We start from the raw sequence: 20,769 nt of genomic DNA, 5'->3' as shown, positions 1-20,769 counted from the left end.
GCAATAGAAACTGAAGGAAAAAAAAAAGGCTTGTAAACAAAGACAATGAAAATATAAACTTATTATATACATGTACTGTGAAATCTACACTATCATAATTAAACAGGTCCTATTAAAATATTTTAAAAAATGTCCTAAGCCTTCATTTCCATGGCTGTTGCTTATTGTCACGTTGTTTTCCACTGCTGGCTGGCCTTGATGTGCTTTGATTGTGTGGGTAAGCTGTATAAGTAAAAGATAATTACTTTAGAACTTATTTAATAATTAACTATAATGCAAACAAGAAAAAAATTTTAACAAAGTTTTTATATTAAATAAACAGATGGAGAAAAGTGTATCATAAAAACAATAGACAAGAAATAGTATATTCTAAATTTAAAATGTATAGAAACAAATATTTAAGTCACATGATGGTAAATTGTAGTGTTACATGATTTGTAAAAATCAACACATTCCTTTATTCAAATATGTTCTGACTACTTTTTATAAGCATTGTTTACCTTAAGCTATCCCTGTTATTTTCATGTTTCTTAGAAAAATTAAATTATAATGTAACCACTTTAGACAGTATAAAAATCAATAGTGTACACAAACACTAATTTAAGTTTTAAAAAAAAATTTCAATTAGTTAAACCAGTTCATACCTCCTGGTGCTGTTCTATCTTTTTCTCTTGATTGAAATACTTTGACAATATGAGGAAGAATATCTTCACTTGCAGTGACAGTGACATACTTTAAGGAATACATTTTATCTGTCTTATCTCTTACAAATTCATAGACAAGTTGAGCAAATTTTCCAACACTTTTAGAAAGGGCCGATTTTTTGCTGTTTTTGTTATCTGTAAGAAAAATTGTGGCACTCAGTAGGTCAAAGGCATGGACTTAAAAATCACATACAGTTACCTATATTTTTACTATAAGCTACTGTATATATTTAACTTGTGTAAGAAATTAAATCTAAAGGTTGTCTAAAATATATATTCAATGGCAAATTAATTTTACTGTACCTGTATACAGAAACTTGCTTGTAACAACTAATGATGTCAATGGATCTTTCATCAAACCAACAGCTGGTTCTAGATTTTTAAAAGATTTCTCCAATTGTTCCTGGTTGAATTCATCAATAGCTAGTTGGAATACATAAATTGGATCTTGATCCCTCATTGTTGACGTAAAGGTTTTAACATTGTTTATTCTTTTACCCATGTCAATTACATGCAGGTCAGCTGTCTTGAATTCACTGTGTCCACTAAGTTTATCAAATGGATCTCCAATTATGATGACCAAATTAGGTTTAAATTCAAATGCAAGTTTAGGGCTTGCACCAAGTTTTATATGTCGAACAAAAAGTGAATGTGCTAGTATTTTTGAAGCTGTATGATTACTAAATGCAGCACTTTTTCTTTCTTCGCCTTTGTATTCTTTAGGCCTACTAATTGTATTAGTATGGGAACCAGCAACCACATCCTGTTTTTCTTGGTAATTTTGCTTATAAGGTTTATCTCTTGAAATGTTTAAAGATTGGCTTTGTTTTTTCATGTAAGAAACTGCAAAGTTTAAATCTTCCTCATAGAACTCCTGAAGTATATCCTCACGCCATAGTTTAAGGAAATTTTCATTAATAGTATCAATCATGGTATCATTTATATCAACAAAATGAATTTCTTTCAAAGCTGTCCAGTCCTTTTTTTGTATAATGGCATCATAACTTTTTACAGCATGCATGTAGGCCTCAGCGCATAGATCTTTGGGGACTCTAAATATGGCTGTGGATGCAAAAAAAAAAAGATATTAAATGCTTAAGATATTCATAAATTCTGTTTTCTAATTTTGCAGTAGCAAAAGAAACATTAAATCTGTAATAAAGTTTTCTTTACTGTGTTAATAACACATTTTTATGGTGGCCATAATAAAGATGTCAGTAGAAGTAGATCAACTCTAAGTTTTTTTTAATTTATTTATAAAGCTTCATGATCATTTTTAATAAAATACACTTTCATTACATTTATTTTACAAATTCTGTAACAATACTTAGGTTGAGTGGCATAGCTTACGGTAATAGTCAGCAAACCCTGAGAGGGGGCCAAAAGAGGTAGATAAAAAACCTCAATTTTTGTTTGACATAGCTCTACACTTCATTTGTATAAGATTTTTTAAATGATTGGTGTGAATAGAAATCATATGAACATGGGCTTAGTACAATTTAAACTATTAAAATTTACAGGGAGACAGTATTAGGATCCAGTTCACAAAACACCTCTTTATTCCTGCTTATTAAGGGGATATGCAAGGTAAAAAAATCATAAAATTTCTTGTTTTTCGTCATGATGGGTTTCTTGCACTTTTTAAATCAATGAATATTTATTTTTACCTGTTAAGTTAATAATGAGCTAATTATATAATCAATAAGGATGAACAGGATTTTGGATAGTAAATATCTCAAAATAGTTAATAAAGCAAATTTTAAAATAAATCTATTTGTAAGCTTAGTCAGTAGCACCGCAAAGCAGGTATAGTGATTTTGATGAACTGTCACCTACTTGAAGAAAATCCATTTCTACAGATAAAATTAAGCATTTTGTTTAACTAATTTTAGGTAATAATCAGAGATTCTTACAATCATCTCTTCCCAAGCAAGTCTACTGCCGGTCTGAACAAAATATTCTATTTATTCTATAACAAATGTCTGCCCACAGAAACTTTTGTGTCTCCCCCTCCCCCACCCCAGAAAAAATGTCTGAAAGAAACATTATTAATAACATCTAGAAGCACCACCAGAAAGGGTGGTGGGTGGGGTGACAAAATAAATTAACACAATGGTGACACCCAATTTAGTGATGCCACTAAATAATACATTTGTAATGGTTTATTTTACAAAGTTAAAACTTTATAATAGAAGTTAAATTCTATCCCGAATTAAAGAGGTTCTGGATTATATGATATACAAGCAGACCCACGACGTAGCATACGCTGCTATTTAGTTGCTTTATTTTCTACTTTTCAGTAATTCATAACTTGTGAATTCGACACTACCAATGCTGCAACTAAAAAAATTTGCTTTAAAAAACACTCAGTAGCTCATAAAGGACAATAACCCCCCCCCCCCCCTCCCCCCAGTGAAAGCAGCCACCTCTTAGTTCCCTCCCCTAAGTTTCAAATAGTTTAAAAACTAAATTATCTGCCCCTAATAGCCATCACTAATTGAGCCCAGCTCTACCATTGTAAACATTTGGCGTGAATCACAGCTCACCAGACTGGTAGGGGTGGTAGCGATAAGCTTAGAGAGGAAGAAAGTGGGCGGCTAGGTGAGCTTACATGGTGGTGGTGTCCCGCATGGTCCCCATGTAGAGAATTATATATATATATATATATAGATACACACATGTGATCATAAATAGTAAAGGTTTTATTGGCATTTTCTTAAAAAATGAATACACCACACTCATATTGTTATCTACTTTAACTAAGTACACAGTTGTAAGCCTATTATCATGGAGAATACTTAACTTGGGTTTGGTAATTGTGTTTGATGGGCCTATATTATACTATTTAAAACTATACACAAAACAAATTTAGATACAAACCTGCACTTATAGATGGTAAAGCTATAGTTGACATTTTCATTTTTGTGGCCTCCAGAAGACAAGTGAGAACTGTTTTTCTCAGATCATCTGTGCACTTGTTCTTATCCACATAATCATCCCACTTTGGACCAACAGCATGTATGACATGTTTAGCTGGCAGGTCTCCACCAGTGGATACAAACACTCCAGTGACTTGAACAGACTTATTTTCTTCTATATACCTCTCACATTCATATTGAAGGTCATAACCTGCAGCTTTTGAAATGACATAGGCCACTCCACCTCCATGTTTTAAATGCCTGTTTGCAGCATTTACAATACAGTCAACTTTAAGTTTAGTGATGTCTGCATTGTGAACAGAGATTTTCAATCCAGTGCAACCAATATATAAAGTAGTATCATTTAAAGAATATATATATCTTTTTCCTGATATCGTTTCATTAGTTGTGCCTTTGATAGGGAACTGATGATTTTTCTGTCTAGTATTCTCAGTTGTTTCTCTTGTCACATCTTTGGCTCTTGCCCCTCCATAAGAAGGAGCCCTATGAGTGGAGGAATAATCTTCAGTGTCTTTGTCATCTTGCCATGGGGTATTCATCTCTTCATTTCCTATTTTTGTATTTAATTTTCTCTGAATAGCCTTGATCTCAGCATTGGGTCCTACCAACACCATTCTCTCTTTTAGTCTGATGATTTTTGTATCTTCTGAGAGTAAAACAGAAATAGTATCACTAATTTCTTGCTGTATTGGTACTATCTTTAAATCCTTAAGTTTTGCAAGTAATTTTTCCCTCTTCACGTCCCCTGTTCGAATCAGAAATTCATAATCTTCAACATCGTAAAAAAAAGATGAGTACTCTGTTTCATAAAAGTAAATTTTAGCAGCTTCAAAATCCAGTTGCTTCATTTTAAAGACAGTAATTTCATCGTCCTCATCCCCTGATTCACTATTGCTTCCAAGTACTTGCTTCTTTTCTTTTGTATTGTTTTGAAATGTGGTTTTAACTGGAAAGGAACCATTTAAATTTTCTGAAGATTTTATATTGATATTTTTTTTATAAGCTTTTGTCAAAATATTGGCCAATGATTTGAAATTTTCTTGGTCTGGAAAGGTAACACTTTCTATTACTGTAGGGTTTTTATCATCATACTGGAAATTTAGATCTCTAAGTTGATGTTTGTCTTTTTCTTCTAACTTTATCTCTTTTCTCAATTTGATTTCAAACTTGTCAATCTAAAAATGTAGAAATAAGAAAAAATAAATTGATATTAGTCATATTAACATATACATTATGTGAAGAAATATAGATGCTTAAGGTATAGAACTACTAAGGTGATGTTTCTCAAATCAGTCATATGTATTAGCTTAAAGTTCTGTCAGCACTACAGATGAATTAAACTTCAAAGACATCTTGGACTGAAATATTAAAGATAATATCAGTAATGTATTTAATTTTGTTAATACATTTGTTTATGTGTCAGGAAAAACAGACAAAAAAAAAACTGAACAGCAAGAAACAGAATCCAGACTTTATCAGATGATTCCTTAGTAATTTATTTTTAAAAATATACTGGTATGCTAAAGTAGTGAACACAAAACTATGGGCTACTTGGAGACAGAGAGCGTTAGAAATACAAATCATAAATATGGTAATGGAAAGAGTTTGGAAAAACTAAAATGACTGGCAAGGGTACTGAAGAATGATCAGCTTAGACAGAGGCTCCAAGTTTGACAAGCAAGTCACAGACAAAAATTGTGATGATAGCTCAGTTGAAGGACAAATTCTTCTTGAAAATATAACATGCCTATGTTGTAAATAAGTTTGTTTGTTTGTTTAGGAGTGAGAGTATTTGTTACATTTGTGTGTAGGGCCATTTAGGAGAATGTCAGAGGAAGGTTTAGTCAGTGTAGTCTAGGTTGTTAAAATGTAAGTAAAAAGTGTTTAATTACTGTTTGGTTTATAACAGACGAGCTGACCCGCAGTGTAGCATAAGCCGCTATTTAATTGTTTTATTTTCTACTTTTCAGTAATTCTTAATTTGTTAATTTGACACTTTACAGACAACAAAGAAAATATCAAGCAGAAATTGTAACCCCCCCCCCCCCCATATTTTCAAATCATTTAATTTAAATATGTTTAAATATCTGCCCCTAATAGCCGTCACTAATCCGACCCAGCTCTACAATTGTAAACATTCGACATAAACCATAGCTCACCAGACAGGTGGGGGTGAGGGTGGTAACTGTATGCCTAGAGAGTGGGGGAGTAATGGCGTGCATTTACGTAGTGCCTCGCATGGTCCCCATGAAGAGAAATATATATATATAGAATGATAGATGTGCAGATATCAAAGTTTGTTGGGTTTTTGTCTATGTTTATTGTATAGTGTGTGAACCATACAGGGACAACTATAATAGGTCTTAAAATATCTTTATTACTAAGTACGACATACGAGAGCCCCAACATACACAATTTGTGAGGTACAACTACAAGCATGCTAAAATTTGCTTTTCCACATACGAGCAAAGTTTGAGATATGAGTAACCAGATCCACAGGTTTAAGAGTTCATTAAAAAGAACAACACACTGAAAACATTGCAACTGATTGTGCATTGGAGATATTAAATGAATATATACCTAACTTATTTCCAAAATATTCTAATTGGGAGGAAAAAATCAAAACTTCTTGGACAGGTTTATTTTAACATACTACGTGGAAAAGTTGGGAAAGTGAGGAAAGCATGCCAAAAAAGCAAAGACCATTGAAGAGAAAAACAGCGGCGAAAATTATGCGATAGTGACAAAACATTACGATTATAAAGTACTAGTCTAGTACTAGATCCAGCATTTTGACATTCATTTCTAAACTGATTTTACTAACAAATTAAACTTTATTAAACTCCTTCGAAGTAAAACTCACTGCAATTGTATTAGGGCCTACTAAAAATAATAAAACATTAGGGCCTATCTAATTTAGTAGGCCTAATTAAATTATTAATTTAATAATTAATAGCAATTCTAATAAAATAGTAATATAATATAGTTAAATATAGTCATACTCACTCTAAGACTTTATTATAGACTATTACTATTTAGTATTTAGTACATTTGATGTTATATATAATATATATATAGGATATATATATATATATAGGATATATATATATATAGATCTAGATCTATCACTATATATTATATATAATTATTAATGTTAATAAATCAAATAATTATTATATAAATTTACTTTAATTTACTAAAGAGAGTGCACGGTACATACATATAATTAATTTATTAATTAAGTACTAAGTACATACAATTTTGTGATACAACTCTTGGTCTTGAGTGTCTTGAGACATGATAGATCTAGATCTACTACAGACAAAACTAAATAATGTAGTGTTCAAGCAATAATTCTATATAGATCTAGATTATATTTCAGGCAATAAGAGTGTAGTATGTAGATCTAGATCTAGATTCTTGTTAGGCCTGGATCTCCAGATCTAGCCTACTATGAACCGTAGGAAAACCGAAACGAATTTGAGTCAATGTTTCGTAGAAAAGCCCACTATTTTTAGCTTATATAATCATGTGACTTTCTCAAAAAAAAATTACTATTAGATCTAGGTCCTATGGTTAGTTGTATTTTTTACGCTTTTATGTGGTTTCCAGAAGTAATAACTAGATCTAGAACCTACAGCTAGAACTATATTTTATGGAATTTACGGTAATATTTCTTTTAGTCCATTGAGCATTAAAACTAGACTGTAGTGTAAGCAAAATGAAAGTATTATTTTGTATGAAGTCGATAGGCACGATTTCATTTCGGAAAACCCCGATTTTATTTTCACTAAGAATTTTGTTTTGCCATTCTAGTTTTAACAATTAGATTTAGATCTAAATCTAGTTCATTTTTACTTTATTTTACGGCTGTAGTGGAATTAGGTGGTGTTTTCGGGTGTGGGGAAATTGCGAGACGCGAAAAGCGAAATCGCGAGGCGGGAAAGTGCGAGAAGGTAATGCGAGACATACCTGCGGAATTAAGGGTAAATAGCGAGACACTTTTTGCGAAAAAAGTTTTTTCCTTTTTTTTCCATCTTTATTTATTTAAATTATTTTTTTTTGTTTTAAAATAAACAAGCATTTAGCCATACCCTTTAACACGAGTGTTGTATGTTGTTATTTTTTATCTAGATACTAAGAAGATAGATAGATCTAGATCTATTTAAAAATCCTAACATCGTTGCTGTGCTACTGTCATCGCCCGCTCTTGTTAGCGAGAGGAAAATCCCGTCTCAGTCGGCATTAATTTAAAAATCTAGCCCGCTCATGTTTATACAAACGTGAGCTGTGTCATTGTGAATTGGTATAATCTTGTCAGCAGGAGAGATATTTTGCAACATCTATTTTCGGATTTTTGTACTTGCAAAAAGTGTAAAAGTATAAACAATTCTAAAAAGTGCAATTTATTTTTTTATTAAGTAATTTTAATTACAAACAAAATCTTCTGAAACAGTCCTCAAACACACCTCGTGACACCATCTTTCACACATAGTACACCCAACCCAGTTCATTAGACTCCCATTTATACATTTTTCTTTTGCTACTTCTTCCAATCCACATTCACAACAATTCACATTCTCATCACAGTTGACCTCCTCGTTCATCCCACAAACAACAATGGCACCCATGTTCTCATCATAACACAAAATTTCTATGCAACAATAGAAAATATGTTTGCGGCGGCAGCGGATCCGGGCACGGCGATCTTCAAAGACGGTAAATCAGGCGGCCTCGGCGTTCCACACAAAAGACAGAAGTTGATCTATCGTCGGCGGTATTTCCGTCGGTTTCGAACAAGGTGGTATTCTAAGTCGACACAAAAGATGGGGGGAGTTGACATATCATCAGTATGTCTAGCGACGGAAAAATCGGAAGTTTTAACAATGTAAACGAAACATCTTTGAAGTCTGGACCAAATACCACTGAAAATCGGGTGCGGTAAATTTTTCGCAAAAATCTTCGCATTTCAACACCACCCAGCGTAAGTATCGGCTTGTGGTAAAATGCGAGACAAAAAAGTCACGTGACCGACCGTTTTCGCGCCCTTCTCGCATTTTCCCGCCTCGCCATTTCGCTTTTCGCGTCTCGCAATTTCCCCACACCCGGTGTTTTCTTTGGTCTGTAGAAATTTGAGTAGACATAAGGGATGGGGTTGGTTTTTAAAAATTCAGCTCAAATTACGTTAATGTAAGGGTTCACCGTCAAAACGACGCGTTTCAGACATCTCTTCGATGAAAGTCTACCCCCCCCCCCCCTTTCCCAGAACGAAATGGAATTTATATAGAAAACATACTTTTACCAATGTCCACCCCCCCCCCCCGGAAATATTAAGTGCCCCCCCCCCCCTCGGAGAAAAACGGAGAAAAAAGTCCGAAAGAAACACTGGTGACAAAACGGCCCGACAATATGACTCAAAATAAACCCGTCAAAATGCCCTGAAATATTGACTCCCGACATATAGGCTGATTAGGCTCCCGACAAAATGACTCCGATTGGCTCCAGACAAATGAATATGAATCGTATGACTACTATTGGCATAGACATCCATTTTATCCAGCCCACCAACCACATACAGTTCCTACCCCACTAACACTATAAGTTAATAACCTCCTTTACTTGCTTGAATAAAAAACTGTTTCATGAACCGACAGGAATTCTTACACACAAATTTTGATGTTTTATTTACAACCGTGAACATATGTTGCTTAAAAGCGAGCGCAGTTCTTTAAATGTATGATATACATGATGTTTTTAGGATACAATTTTTGTTTTGATAACCTACAAGCACACTACAGATAAATGTGCAGCGTGGACTCAGCCCCCACACATTGAGTTGGGACAGCCCACAACCGACTCATTTGATGGAAGTCGCAGCTAGATGACCCAGAGTAAGGCATGCCGAACAAGAGCTGAATACGTTGTATTATTTAAGGCAAGGGCGGAGCTACAGTGCCGCCAGACCCCGCATTGCGAGGGGGGGGGGGGGGAGGGGAGGGGGGGCAGGCCGTTTAGGGGCCCACAGCCGACCATAATCAATTTTTTTATAGTTAAAAAAAATAATTTTCTTGCATTTTTGACTTGATGGATGTTTTATAAAAAGAATACTGTAGCTGCGGTTGGATTACCTATATTCCACAGACACCATCCCGAGTCCTCTTTCTTTCTCCTACAATAAAACACACGCTGTTGTCGGCAAAATTCTTTTAAAAATAAATGAAAGTCCAATGCGCGAGAGGCCGCTAGATATTAAGACTTTTGCTTCTTTATAGCATTGATTATGGGCCCACAATCCGTTGTGATTTTATAATGTAAAACGGAAATGTATTTAAAAATTAATAATATAAATTTTAAAAATATAAAAATAAACATTACACATACTAAGCTTTTATGCGTCATATATTTTTTGACCAACTTACTTTTATGAAGCATTATAGCAGACATATATTGAAACAGATTTTCAAAACAGACTAATAGCACCCCAAAAAAAAAATAGAAAAAAAAATTATTTTCAATGTTTTTTCAAAACTTGAACAAGCCCGAAATGAGTATTCTTTGTTCGTAATATATATATATATATATATATATATATATATATATATATATATATATATATATATATATATATATATATATATATATATAGGGGGGGAGCAGGGGAGCGGCCGCTCCCCATCTGGCCATTTTCAGCAAAGTGGCGCCTTTTTGGAAATATTTTAAACTTAAAGTTTTAAACAATGATATTAAGACTTTTGCTTCTTTATAGCATTGATTATGGGCCCACAATCCGTTGTGATTTTATAATGTAAAATGTTCGTTTGTTGTATTTGTAGAACTACTATTCTGTACTATTTCGGTTATATATATGTTTACTTCTTTTCGTTTTACAAATACGATGGTAAACGTGTTTAGTTTTACTTCTCTCCCTTGAGTGTTTCACAATAGTCTTTAGGAAAAGTAGTTGAGACCTTCCCAACTTGGAAAGTTTTTGAGTACTCATAGACCTAAGATTTGTTTAAAATGTGTAGTTGAGCGCCCCGAGATCCCCAGGGCTATGTAAGCACCAGGGGTCCGCTTATTGGGTGTCCTGCACAGTGGGGATAGGTGTACTACTTGAATCATTAGTCTCGCTGCATTAGATGCCTCCTCTGGTGGCCTTGTCCCAAAAGCCCCTTGACGCTTCTGACACCAAAGCCGTCGCCGAGGGGTGTTTCTTTATCCATCAGCTGGGTATGTTTGTGGTTATGTGTACAAACTAGCGCCCAAATAGCTGAGCCTTGATAGTGGTTTTGTAAAAAAAAAAAAAAACCCAGATCTATTACAGTAGTGATGTTCTATAGTAACTAACACACACCATTGCGTAAAAAAAAAAATATGCATGAGTTGTAGTGTGAAAGATAGGCAACGTTCAAACCAGACCCATGACTTATTTCCCTTATTTAAATAGTCAAATATAATATGTGCTCTTAATTAAGCACATTTTAACAGTTTTGCACTAAACAAATAAAAAAGCTCTTAATTATTTTTTTTTAAATACATAATAATGAATGACATAGTATAAAACGGAAATTTATTTAAAAATTAATAATATAAATTTAAAAAATATAAAAATAAACATTACACATACTAAACTTTTATGCGTCATATATTTTTTGACCGACTTACTTTTATGAAGCATTATAGCAGACATATATTGAAACAGATTTTCAAAACAGACTAATAGAACCCAAAAAAAAAAAAGAAAACTTGAACAACTTGAAATGAGTATTCTTTGTTCGTAATATATATATATATATATATATATATATATATATATATATATATACATATATATATGGGGCCTAAAAATATTTTTGCGAGAAGGCCCATTTTAAGGCTAAGCTAACTCTGAAGAGTATTGATGAAGGGGTCCCATTGTTTGCCAATGGCACCCCTACACATACCATTTCAGTTTTAAAGAGACCGTTTCTCCGGGAGACTTGGTCTCAACGGAAACCGTATCGAAAGGGGCACTTTTGTCGGGAGTCATAATGACGTTTTCACGCAGCACGAAATGTAAACTATGAACGCCACTTTATTTACTTCTAAAGTCCAAATAGGGCCTAATAAACATCAATAAAACATTACACGTTATATTTATAATTCATTTGTTTTTGTTGCAATTCGTGCTGTTATATCTGATTTTATCGTGCTCTTTTCGTGATGATACACGTTATGTTGCACTAAAGGGGCTAAATGGTCGTCCATAATAGGATGGACTTATGTGATGTGATTGCAGATGGGGTGGGATGGGGGGGGGGGGGTGAGCAAAAAGTGTGGTTATACATTTTTATATATATATATATATATATATATATATAAGAAATTGATGTTTTTTAGGAACAAAAACCACTGAGGTGTGACGTCCATTTAGGGTGAGTGAATTTTTGATGACGATGTGAAGGTAAATCGTTTTAAAAAGCGTAAATCTTTTTATGGATGACCCATGTATGCAGTAAAACGAATCGTGGTTCACCTGTAACACATACCATGGGTTACCAGTCAGGGGGGGGGGGGGTAATTTGTAATTTATTTGGTTGCGGCCCCTGTGGGACCGCAACTGTTGATGTATTTTTTATGCTCTTCTGTGAGCAATGTTCCCACGTGTTCCCATGTCATGTGACCTCTGGGACTCTGGGTAGTTGTACCTGTGTTCGCGGCATTCAGACCCCAGGCTGCGGATGACAAGGACCGTTCAGCTGCTTAACTTGGTTATGTAAACCTAATGAAGGGCTATATGCTGTACACTACTGTATAATGATTTGCCGTATACGGATTTGCCGTATATGCAATAAAGCCAGGATCTATCAGCAAAAGCGTCAGTTCGTTGTGTGTTATCTCTCAGGGTCAGCCTTTAAAAACACTACACCTCAGTGGGTAACATCACACCACATCCCCATTGAGGCAGTGTTAGACACAATTATTTAGCAAGAATCTATAGTAGTTTATAAGTACATCCAAGTCTTTCATTCAGACTTTTATCTCCATGGAGGCTGGGGGAAAGGGGGAGGGTGTTTCATTGGTTTGTTATATAGAATTTAGTGTTCATAAGTTCATACGTGGATTGGGGAATATAATTTTACTATTTTTATTATGTTGGTATAACGGGTGTGTTAGGAAAGTTTGAAGTCGCACTTTTGCATTTAGGAAAGTAATTCATAAAAAAAAAAAAAAATTGCAATGGCAGTTATTTCGCATTTTTGTAGAATTTACTTATACACGTCTGATTCATCTATTATATATAATGGGGTAGGGCTACAGTGAGGTGTCATTTTATTGACGTTTCTAACTTTTTGAGAAGATGTTTGAGTTATAGTTTGAGGGTGGATCGTTAAAAAACCATGATATCGTTTAAGGTATGCTTATATCCTAATGGGTAGGCCACAGCACTGTATACAAAATATTATATCAAATAATAAAAGTTAATACAATTTTGCGGAATTCATTTAATCCTATTGTCCAAAATTGTGTGCAGTTCTTTGTTTTAGGCTTTTAGTTAGTTATATTTCTTTGTCTGTAATACTTGACCCACCCGTCAAGGATGAAAACTTGCCAACACAATTTGACTTCTTCCATAACGGTTTGTTCAAAATTCAAATGTAGACAAAGCTTCAAACAGAATGCAACATGATGATATGAATATGAATTTCGACATAATTAGATATTATATTATAGTTATTTTTGTTAATACTTGAGGATTGTTATATAAATTCGGAGAAGGTATCGTGTGGCTAAGGATATTTCGAGTCGGAATTGTGGTTAAGCTACTCATATGACTAAACAATATACAACACACGAATCCAGAAAAAAAAAATGTGAACAAATAAAATGAACTTCATCTTTTTATTTATCAGAAATATAAATTAAATTAAAAGTGTTCTGATTAAAGTTTGGGACGTTTTGCCCCATGCAGGGATAGCTTGACACATGTAATTGGATAGGAAGTCACAGTTAAAAATTTCAACAGAAGTTAATTAAATAAAATGAAATTAATGTCAAAAACAGGACCTGATATTGCAGTAGCTGTACCTGTGTCCAATGTAGACAACAGCTGCCATAGATGTCGCGAATATGAACTGTTTTTTTTTTTTTACATCAAACACCAAATTAAAAAAAAACATTTGCGAAAATAATGCTTTGTGCATTTGGATCAGCAACTAGATCTAGAACTCCAGTTAGAATTTAATTTAAAAAAAAAAACATGTCGAAGCACCACCCAATGGGTTTTTAGGATGGCAACCTAGGCTTCTTACTTAAATACTACTTAGTGACACCAGTGGGTACGAATGCATTTTCTCATACTTTCTAATGAAATTAACGTCGTCTTTGTGATCTTTTTTGCAATTATACAAGTTATAGATATGTACTAACCTCATACCCAAGAAGGTAATCCGAAAAAAAATTCCACATGTTTTAGCATTTCCCAATCTCATTATGTCTGACATTTCTAGAAAATTAATTGGTTTCTTGCTTCTATTTGGAACCTCGGATTGATCATTGATGGGTCGCTATAGTCAAGTTGGGTGACATAGCTCTAGTTTCCAACCAAGAGATCAAATTTAAAAGCATCAATAACAGATTTAGTCCAGTGACAAAATTATCAGATGGGCGGATTTGCTGAAATTGAATCCAAACTGTATTCTCTAGGCATAACAGAATGATGCTATATTTTCTACTTATTTTCTTTTAAAAGTTAAAACTAATCAACGAATCCCATAAAACAGGATTTGGGAAAAATGCGCTGTGTAATAAACAATAAGCATTTGCGATGGTTTGTCCAGTGAAGGGGAACAACAATTATTTTCATCACAATAAGACTAGTCTGGTTATATCCTCTTAAAAAGGAAACAACACGATAATTTTTTTTTATAAATTGAGAAAAAATTTAGTGGAGGGTGGGGGGTTAAAGTTGGGAATTAAAAATTGTCGTTATCTAGCTTAACATGCATCTATATATATATATATATATATATATATATATATATATATATATATATATATATATATATATATATATATATATATATATATATATATATATATATATATATATATATATATATATATATATACAGTTCATCGACGTTAAAAATAATCATAAAAGTTAAAGAGTTTTTAAATGGAGGTAATTTAAAAACAAAAAGCGTTGCTTTTCATTATTACCATATAGATATCTAAATAAAGAAAACATACTTTCATAAGATTATTTTTCAGAATGGAATCAATTATTGTCCTTAATTTCATCTTGTCCCTGGTTAGATCATTCCTTTTTACTGCTTTTTAATTGCCGATATCAAGATTTTAGTAGGGAACTGGAAACTATAAAATCAAATACAAATAATTTAGAGCTAAATTATCATTGATCAAATGAGTTACATAGTTTTATTTAAAAATCAGGGATAGTCAGAAATTTAATATTTAAACACTATTTTACCTCTAAAGTTGGTTGCTTGAAACACTTTAGTAATGTATGGAATTGCAAGCTTATTTGTGGTAAGAATGATTGCCCTCAAAGGACTTGTTTCTTTAGCAGCGTCACTGGCGAATTCACAGACATGTTGAGCAAATAAGCTAGCAACTGTTGGGTCAAGCTCACTTTTGTTATGGGTTTCTGAAATTTGTATAAAATAAATAGCTAATAAATGTGACTTTAAAGAATGTCCATATTTCAAAGAAGTAAATATCTTATGTTAACTATAATAGTGTTGTTGTTTGTTAAATAATTCTATAAATGATTAATTATTACTTAAGAATGGCTTATTGTTTAAAGAAGAAATCTTAACTATTGTGAGTTACAATTTTACCTGTAGGCTTAGAATGGAAGTTGCTGGTGAAAACTATAGATTTTACTTTTTCCTTTATTATATTCACTGCTTGAGTCAGGTTTTTAAAGGCTTCTGTTAAAGAAATCTGATTTACATCATCAACTACTAGCTGAAACACAAAACTTGATCTCTTTAATTTTAGGGACTGTACATTATTTATCTTTTCACCCATGTCAAGTATAAAGAGGTTTGCTGAGTGGTAGTCGCTGTGTTCACTAAATATAACATGTGGATCGCCCAATGTTATGATCAAATCTGGTTTAAAATCAAATGCATGTTTATGGCTAACACCCAGATTTACATTCATTATCTTGAATGAATACTCTAATTCATCTTTATCTTGCTTTGTGTACAATGAATATTTTAAATTGTCTAAGCTTTCATTCTGTCCTGAACAACTCCTGTCTTTTGTAACTGTTATTGGTAACTGCACATCACTTCCAGCTTCAGACTTTCTTGCTGTGAATAAGTCAGAAAAGTATTAACATAAAGATGAATAACATCATAAGCCTAAAATTGAAACTGAAAATCAAATAGAATTTAAAGTGTTAAGGTGTTAAAATTTCAAATGAAAAATAATTTTTGTAACAATTGAAGTTAGTCAAATTTAAAAGCAACAAACAGAATTAACATATTTTTCAAAACTTTACATTTCATTAACTTTAGAAATATATTTACATTTTTATTTTGGGATGGTGTGTTTGAGCAGGCTACATATTTATTGTTCAAAAAGTCTTTGGTTTAATGTTTAGTATCCTAAGAGTACATAGGATATTCATAAAATCAAACTAGCAATGATTAGTATTTGACAATAATCTTAATAATGATCAAGACAGCTAGACAAGGTACTGACAACACAAGCACTATAAGGGAGAGCATTACTCTATCCATCAAATAAATTTTGTTTTGTGTTTTTGTAATCTATAACCACATATATGTAAAATTTAGAATGTGGACTTCCGCATTGAACTTAGCCCTAACTCTTCCCCAATAATACACCCCTACAAAAGCTAACTAATGTTGGACCCCTCCCCAAATACTCCAGTCCATGCAGACATTGTATGTAGTATCAAACAATAAGGCCAATAATTAATTGTGTCGATTGATTTTATAGAGCCCAAGGTAAAACAAACTGTTGTGCCAATTCACCCACTTACCTATGATTATAGAGCAGCGGATTGTAATATATTGAGATAATTGTGAGGTCAAGGGAACTCACTCTTCTTGTGTTGGTTATATTTATAATGTTGTTATTATGAGTGATGTCCCTTGTGTATTCTTTTTCCTGTTCCGGCCTCCATCATGTTAGCAGAGGCCCAATAAAATGTATATACAAACAGCATGGCTTCTCGTCAGTGTGTTATAATAGAACCACGCCAATCTACCTCAATTGGCGACAAGGATAAATAATCCACTAGAAAGAGCACCTACTTACTCAAAAAGAGGTTTGCTAGAGCATATTGGCTAAGTATTTCTAGAATAATGGCGCTGTATGGCCAAATAAAAGAATTTGATTCGAATGATGAAATCATTCATGATCATCTAGATAGGTTAAGCTTTTACCTTGAAGCTAACGACGTGACGATAGAAGCCAAAAAGAGAGCTGTTTTGTTAACAGTCATAGGGCCTCAACAATTTAGGCTACTAAAGGACTTATGCGCACCAGCTAGTCTAACTACCAAGAGCTTTAACGAGCTGAGCAAATTGCTAACAGACCACCATGCGCCTGTACCATCAAAGTTTCTATGTCGAGCTAGATTTGACGGTAGGACTCGTCAACCAAACGAGTCAATATCAGAATATGTTGCTGCTTTACGTCATTTAAGTAAATTTTGTGAATTCGGCGATACGCTGTCTGACAGACTATGTGAAAAGTTTGTGACAGGTGTAAACAGCCCTGATATTCAAAGAAAGTTGCTGCTCGAGTCAGATCTAACATTAGAAAAAGCAATACAACTAGCAACTTCATTCCAGCAGTCATCCGAGGCGGCGAGATCTCTAACGTCTTCAGAGATCCATGCAGTAAACAGCAGGTTAGTCAACAAACACCAACCCCATCAGAGCATTCCAACTTATGCTAAACAGCCTGCACGTTTAAAGCCTAGATCTAAATCTAGTAATAATTATCAAAAATGTCATCGATGCAACGGTCCCCATGCATCTCATCGATGCAAGTTCAAATCAGCAACTTGTTATAAGTGCAGTAAGCAAGGTCACATTGCCAAGGCCTGCTTTGCAAAGTCTTCGTCTGTTGCTAAATCTAGCCAGTCAAGACAGTACCGCACCCAAAGGCAGCACTATGTTAACTCTCACCAAGACTACCTAACCCAACCAATGAACCACTCTACCTGTGAAAATGCTCAAACTGATTCGCAACCGGATTTCAACCTGTTCTCTGTGAAATCAATAAGTCATGCTCCCATCAATGTACTAGTTAATATCAACGGTAAGAGCATCAGCTTCCAACTTGACACTGGAGCATCTCTAACAGTCATCACAAAGAAGGATCAGTGCCTCTACAACCATGTCACAAGTGTTTAACAACATACACTGGTGACAATGTTCCGGTAATAGGAGAGTGTATGGTTCATGTAAGTTATAATGGTCAAAGTGTTAAACTTCCTCTTCTTGTGGTTGAAGGAAATGGACCACCATTACTATGTAGGAACTGGTTAGTTGATCTTAAGTTAAATTGGGAGAATATATGTTCATTGATCAATACAAGAGAATCTAGTCTTACTTCAATAGATAAAGTTATATCTGAAAATAAAAGTGTTTTTGGCAATTCAGGATTACTAAATGATAGAACAGTGAAGATAAGCATTAAAGACACAAATCCAAGATACTGCAAAGCTAGAGTTCCACCTTATGCAATGAGGAATAAAATTGAAAATGAGCTAAGTAGATTGGAATCTAATGGCATCATAAAGAAGGTAGACTATTCCGATTGGGCAACGCCCATTGTGCCAGTGTTAAAGAAGGATGGTTCTATAAGAATTTGTGGAGACTATAAAACTACACTGAATAAGCAAATAGAGCTAAATAGGTACCCTATTCCTAACATTGAGGAAATTTCTTTGAATTTGGCAGGAGGAGACAAATTCACTGAATTAGACTTTAGTCATGCTTACACTCAACTAGAACTGCATCCAGATTCAAAAGTCTATACGACAATAAACACACATAAAGGACTCTACCAATATGAAAGACTATGTTTTGGCATATCATCTAGCCCTGGAATTTTCCAAGCTGTCATGGACAGTATTTTTAAGGATATTCCAAATGTTTGTGTTTACTTTGACAATGTGTACATAACTGGTAAGAATGACACTGAACATCTTAAAACACTTGATAAAGTCTTGAAAATAGTTGGTGAAAAAGTTTAAAGATAAACAAAGATAAATGTCAATTCATGATGACAGAAATTAGTTTTCTTGGTTATATATTAAGCAAGCAAGGTATCAGACCTCAACCTGAGAAAACAAAAGCCATTAAAGAAGCACCCAAACCTGAAAATACCCAACAACTAAGAGCTTTTTTGGGCTTGATAAATTACTATGCAAAGTTCATAGGGAATCTGTCTGGTAAACTATCACCACTGTACAAGCTGCTACAGAAAAATGCAACTTGGCACTGGGGTAAACAACAAGAAGCTGTTTTTAATACAGCAAAAGAAGCTTTGTCTTCTGACACCTTACTAACTCACTATGACCCAGGGAAAAGACTTATATTAACATGTGATGCTTCACCAGATGGTGTAGGAGCAGTCTTGTCCCACATGGATGAGAAGGGTGACAGATCCATTGCTTTTGCCAGTAGATCTTTGAACCAGGCTGAGAAAAATTACTCTCAGTTAGATAGGGAAGGCTTAGGCATCATTTTTGGTGTTAAGAAATTTCATAAGTTTCTGTTTGGTAGGAAGTTCACCATCTTTACAGATCATAAACCATTGCTAGGTTTATTTGGAGAAAACAAAACCCTACCTGAGCATGCCTCACCAAGAATTCAAAGATGGACTATCACACTAACTGCATACAATTATGAATTGAAATACAAACCTGGATCTGAGAATAGTGCAGATAGTCTTAGTCGTTTACCTTTAAAAAACCAAAGCCTTAGTAATGTACCAGAAGATGTATTTGTTCTCTTCACTATCATGGATAACTCCAATATAGATGTGAATGATATTAAGAGAGAAACACAAAAAGATGAGAGCTTAATTAAAGTATATGAGTACTGTAAGAATGGTTGGCCTGAAGAGTCTGTGAATGATGACTTAAGGCCATATAAAATAAGAAATAAAACCCTTTGTGAAGATAATCTAAAAGATGGAGAAGATGCAGTCCATTATCAGTCAGAGTTGCCTAAACAAAGTATTTGTAACTTAATAAATGATTATGGTGATATGGCAATTTCAAATACATTAGTAAGAAGGAATGTGATCATCAAACAACTTTGCTAACATCATTAGCACTTACAGAAACTAAAAGGGTAACATCAAAAGAAAAAAAAAGATTTTTGCCATTTAATACACCCACTTCAAATACTGGATCACAGTTGCAAAGTGATATGGTCCAGGATAGTACTTTTATACAGTATTTTTGGTTAATAAAAAGCACTATCAGATTACCTGAGAAAATTGATCAATCAAAGAAATCTATGTCAGTTAAGGATCTGAATAACAGCATAATACTTCCAGATGCCAATTCAAAAATAGTTCCATTAAATCATGACAAAACATGCATTGAAAGAGAATTTGGTGTTAATGAGAATGTGTATCTGAGAAACTATGGGAGAAAGGAAAAATGGATACCAGGTCAAATTGTTCAATGTACAGGACCTGTGTCTTATAAAGTAAAAACAAATGATGGACTTATTGTCCGTAGACATGCAGACCAGTTAAAAATAACTTGTGCAGATAATAAGTGTGAATCTGTCAATCCCACCAAATCTGAACAGTTCACACCAACTCAGTTTGTTCCACAACCAAGTTCTGTTGATATGAGTGAACCAAGTTGTCTGGAGTCAGAAAATGTAAATTCTGGAGTTAATGATTTAAATCCTAGACCTCCTGAGATAGAGAATCCAGATGGTCAGAATCTTGAGTCACCAAATCAAAAGCCACTGAGAAGGTCAAGCAGGACAATCAAAGTCCCAAATAAGTTAGACCTATGATTTTAAAGGTCAAAAGGACTTTGACATCATTGTTTTGTATTTAATTATGTTGTAACATATTGTGCATTGTTTGTAAGGATGTAATCT

The 20,769-nt window shown here is 33.8% G+C and overlaps 2 protein-coding genes across 2 annotated transcripts in view; both read right to left on the bottom strand.

The window, feature by feature from the left end:
• Positions 1 to 142: 142 nt before the first annotated feature.
• Positions 143 to 6,953, bottom strand: LOC131943421 (uncharacterized). Its single transcript, XM_059303547.1, has 5 exons — positions 6,901 to 6,953; positions 3,585 to 4,818; positions 1,008 to 1,766; positions 645 to 839; positions 143 to 222 (listed from the first exon to the last, which is right to left on the bottom strand). Exons 1-5 carry the CDS (start codon positions 6,940 to 6,942, stop codon positions 143 to 145), a joined length of 2,310 nt encoding a protein of 769 aa, XP_059159530.1. The 5' UTR covers positions 6,943 to 6,953.
• An 8,022-nt stretch (positions 6,954 to 14,975) lies between these two features.
• LOC131943420 (uncharacterized) overlaps positions 14,976 to 20,769 on the bottom strand; it is a 14,953-nt gene continuing 9,159 nt past the window's right edge. Inside the window, exons 5-7 of the mRNA XM_059303545.1 lie at positions 15,487 to 15,966; positions 15,117 to 15,293; positions 14,976 to 15,001 (exon numbers count right to left, since the gene is read on the bottom strand). Coding sequence (XP_059159528.1) covers positions 14,976 to 15,001; positions 15,117 to 15,293; positions 15,487 to 15,966 — 683 coding nt within the window. The remainder of the gene's footprint in view (positions 15,002 to 15,116; positions 15,294 to 15,486; positions 15,967 to 20,769) is intronic.

The sequence above is a fragment of the Physella acuta genome, unplaced genomic scaffold (genome assembly GCF_028476545.2).
Source record: "Physella acuta isolate Inbredline_101_S28 unplaced genomic scaffold, ASM2847654v3 ptg000455l, whole genome shotgun sequence".
NCBI classification, from domain to species: Eukaryota; Metazoa; Mollusca; class Gastropoda; family Physidae; genus Physella; species Physella acuta.
This window is presented reverse-complemented; position numbering and strand designations above follow the sequence as displayed.

What these genes read in the sequence shown, in the direction of transcription:
- LOC131943421 (XM_059303547.1), bottom strand. Translation starts at nt 6,942, where the DNA reads ATGTCTCAAGACACTCAAGACCAAGAGTTGTATCACAAAATT. An exon ending in TTTACCATCTATAAGTGCAG is followed by an intron (nt 1,767 to 3,584) that starts GTTTGTATCTAA and finishes TTGCATCCACAG; the next exon opens with CCATATTTAGAGTCCCCAAA. An exon ending in AGATAGAACAGCACCAGGAG is followed by an intron (nt 223 to 644) that starts GTATGAACTGGT and finishes TTACTTATACAG; the next exon opens with CTTACCCACACAATCAAAGC.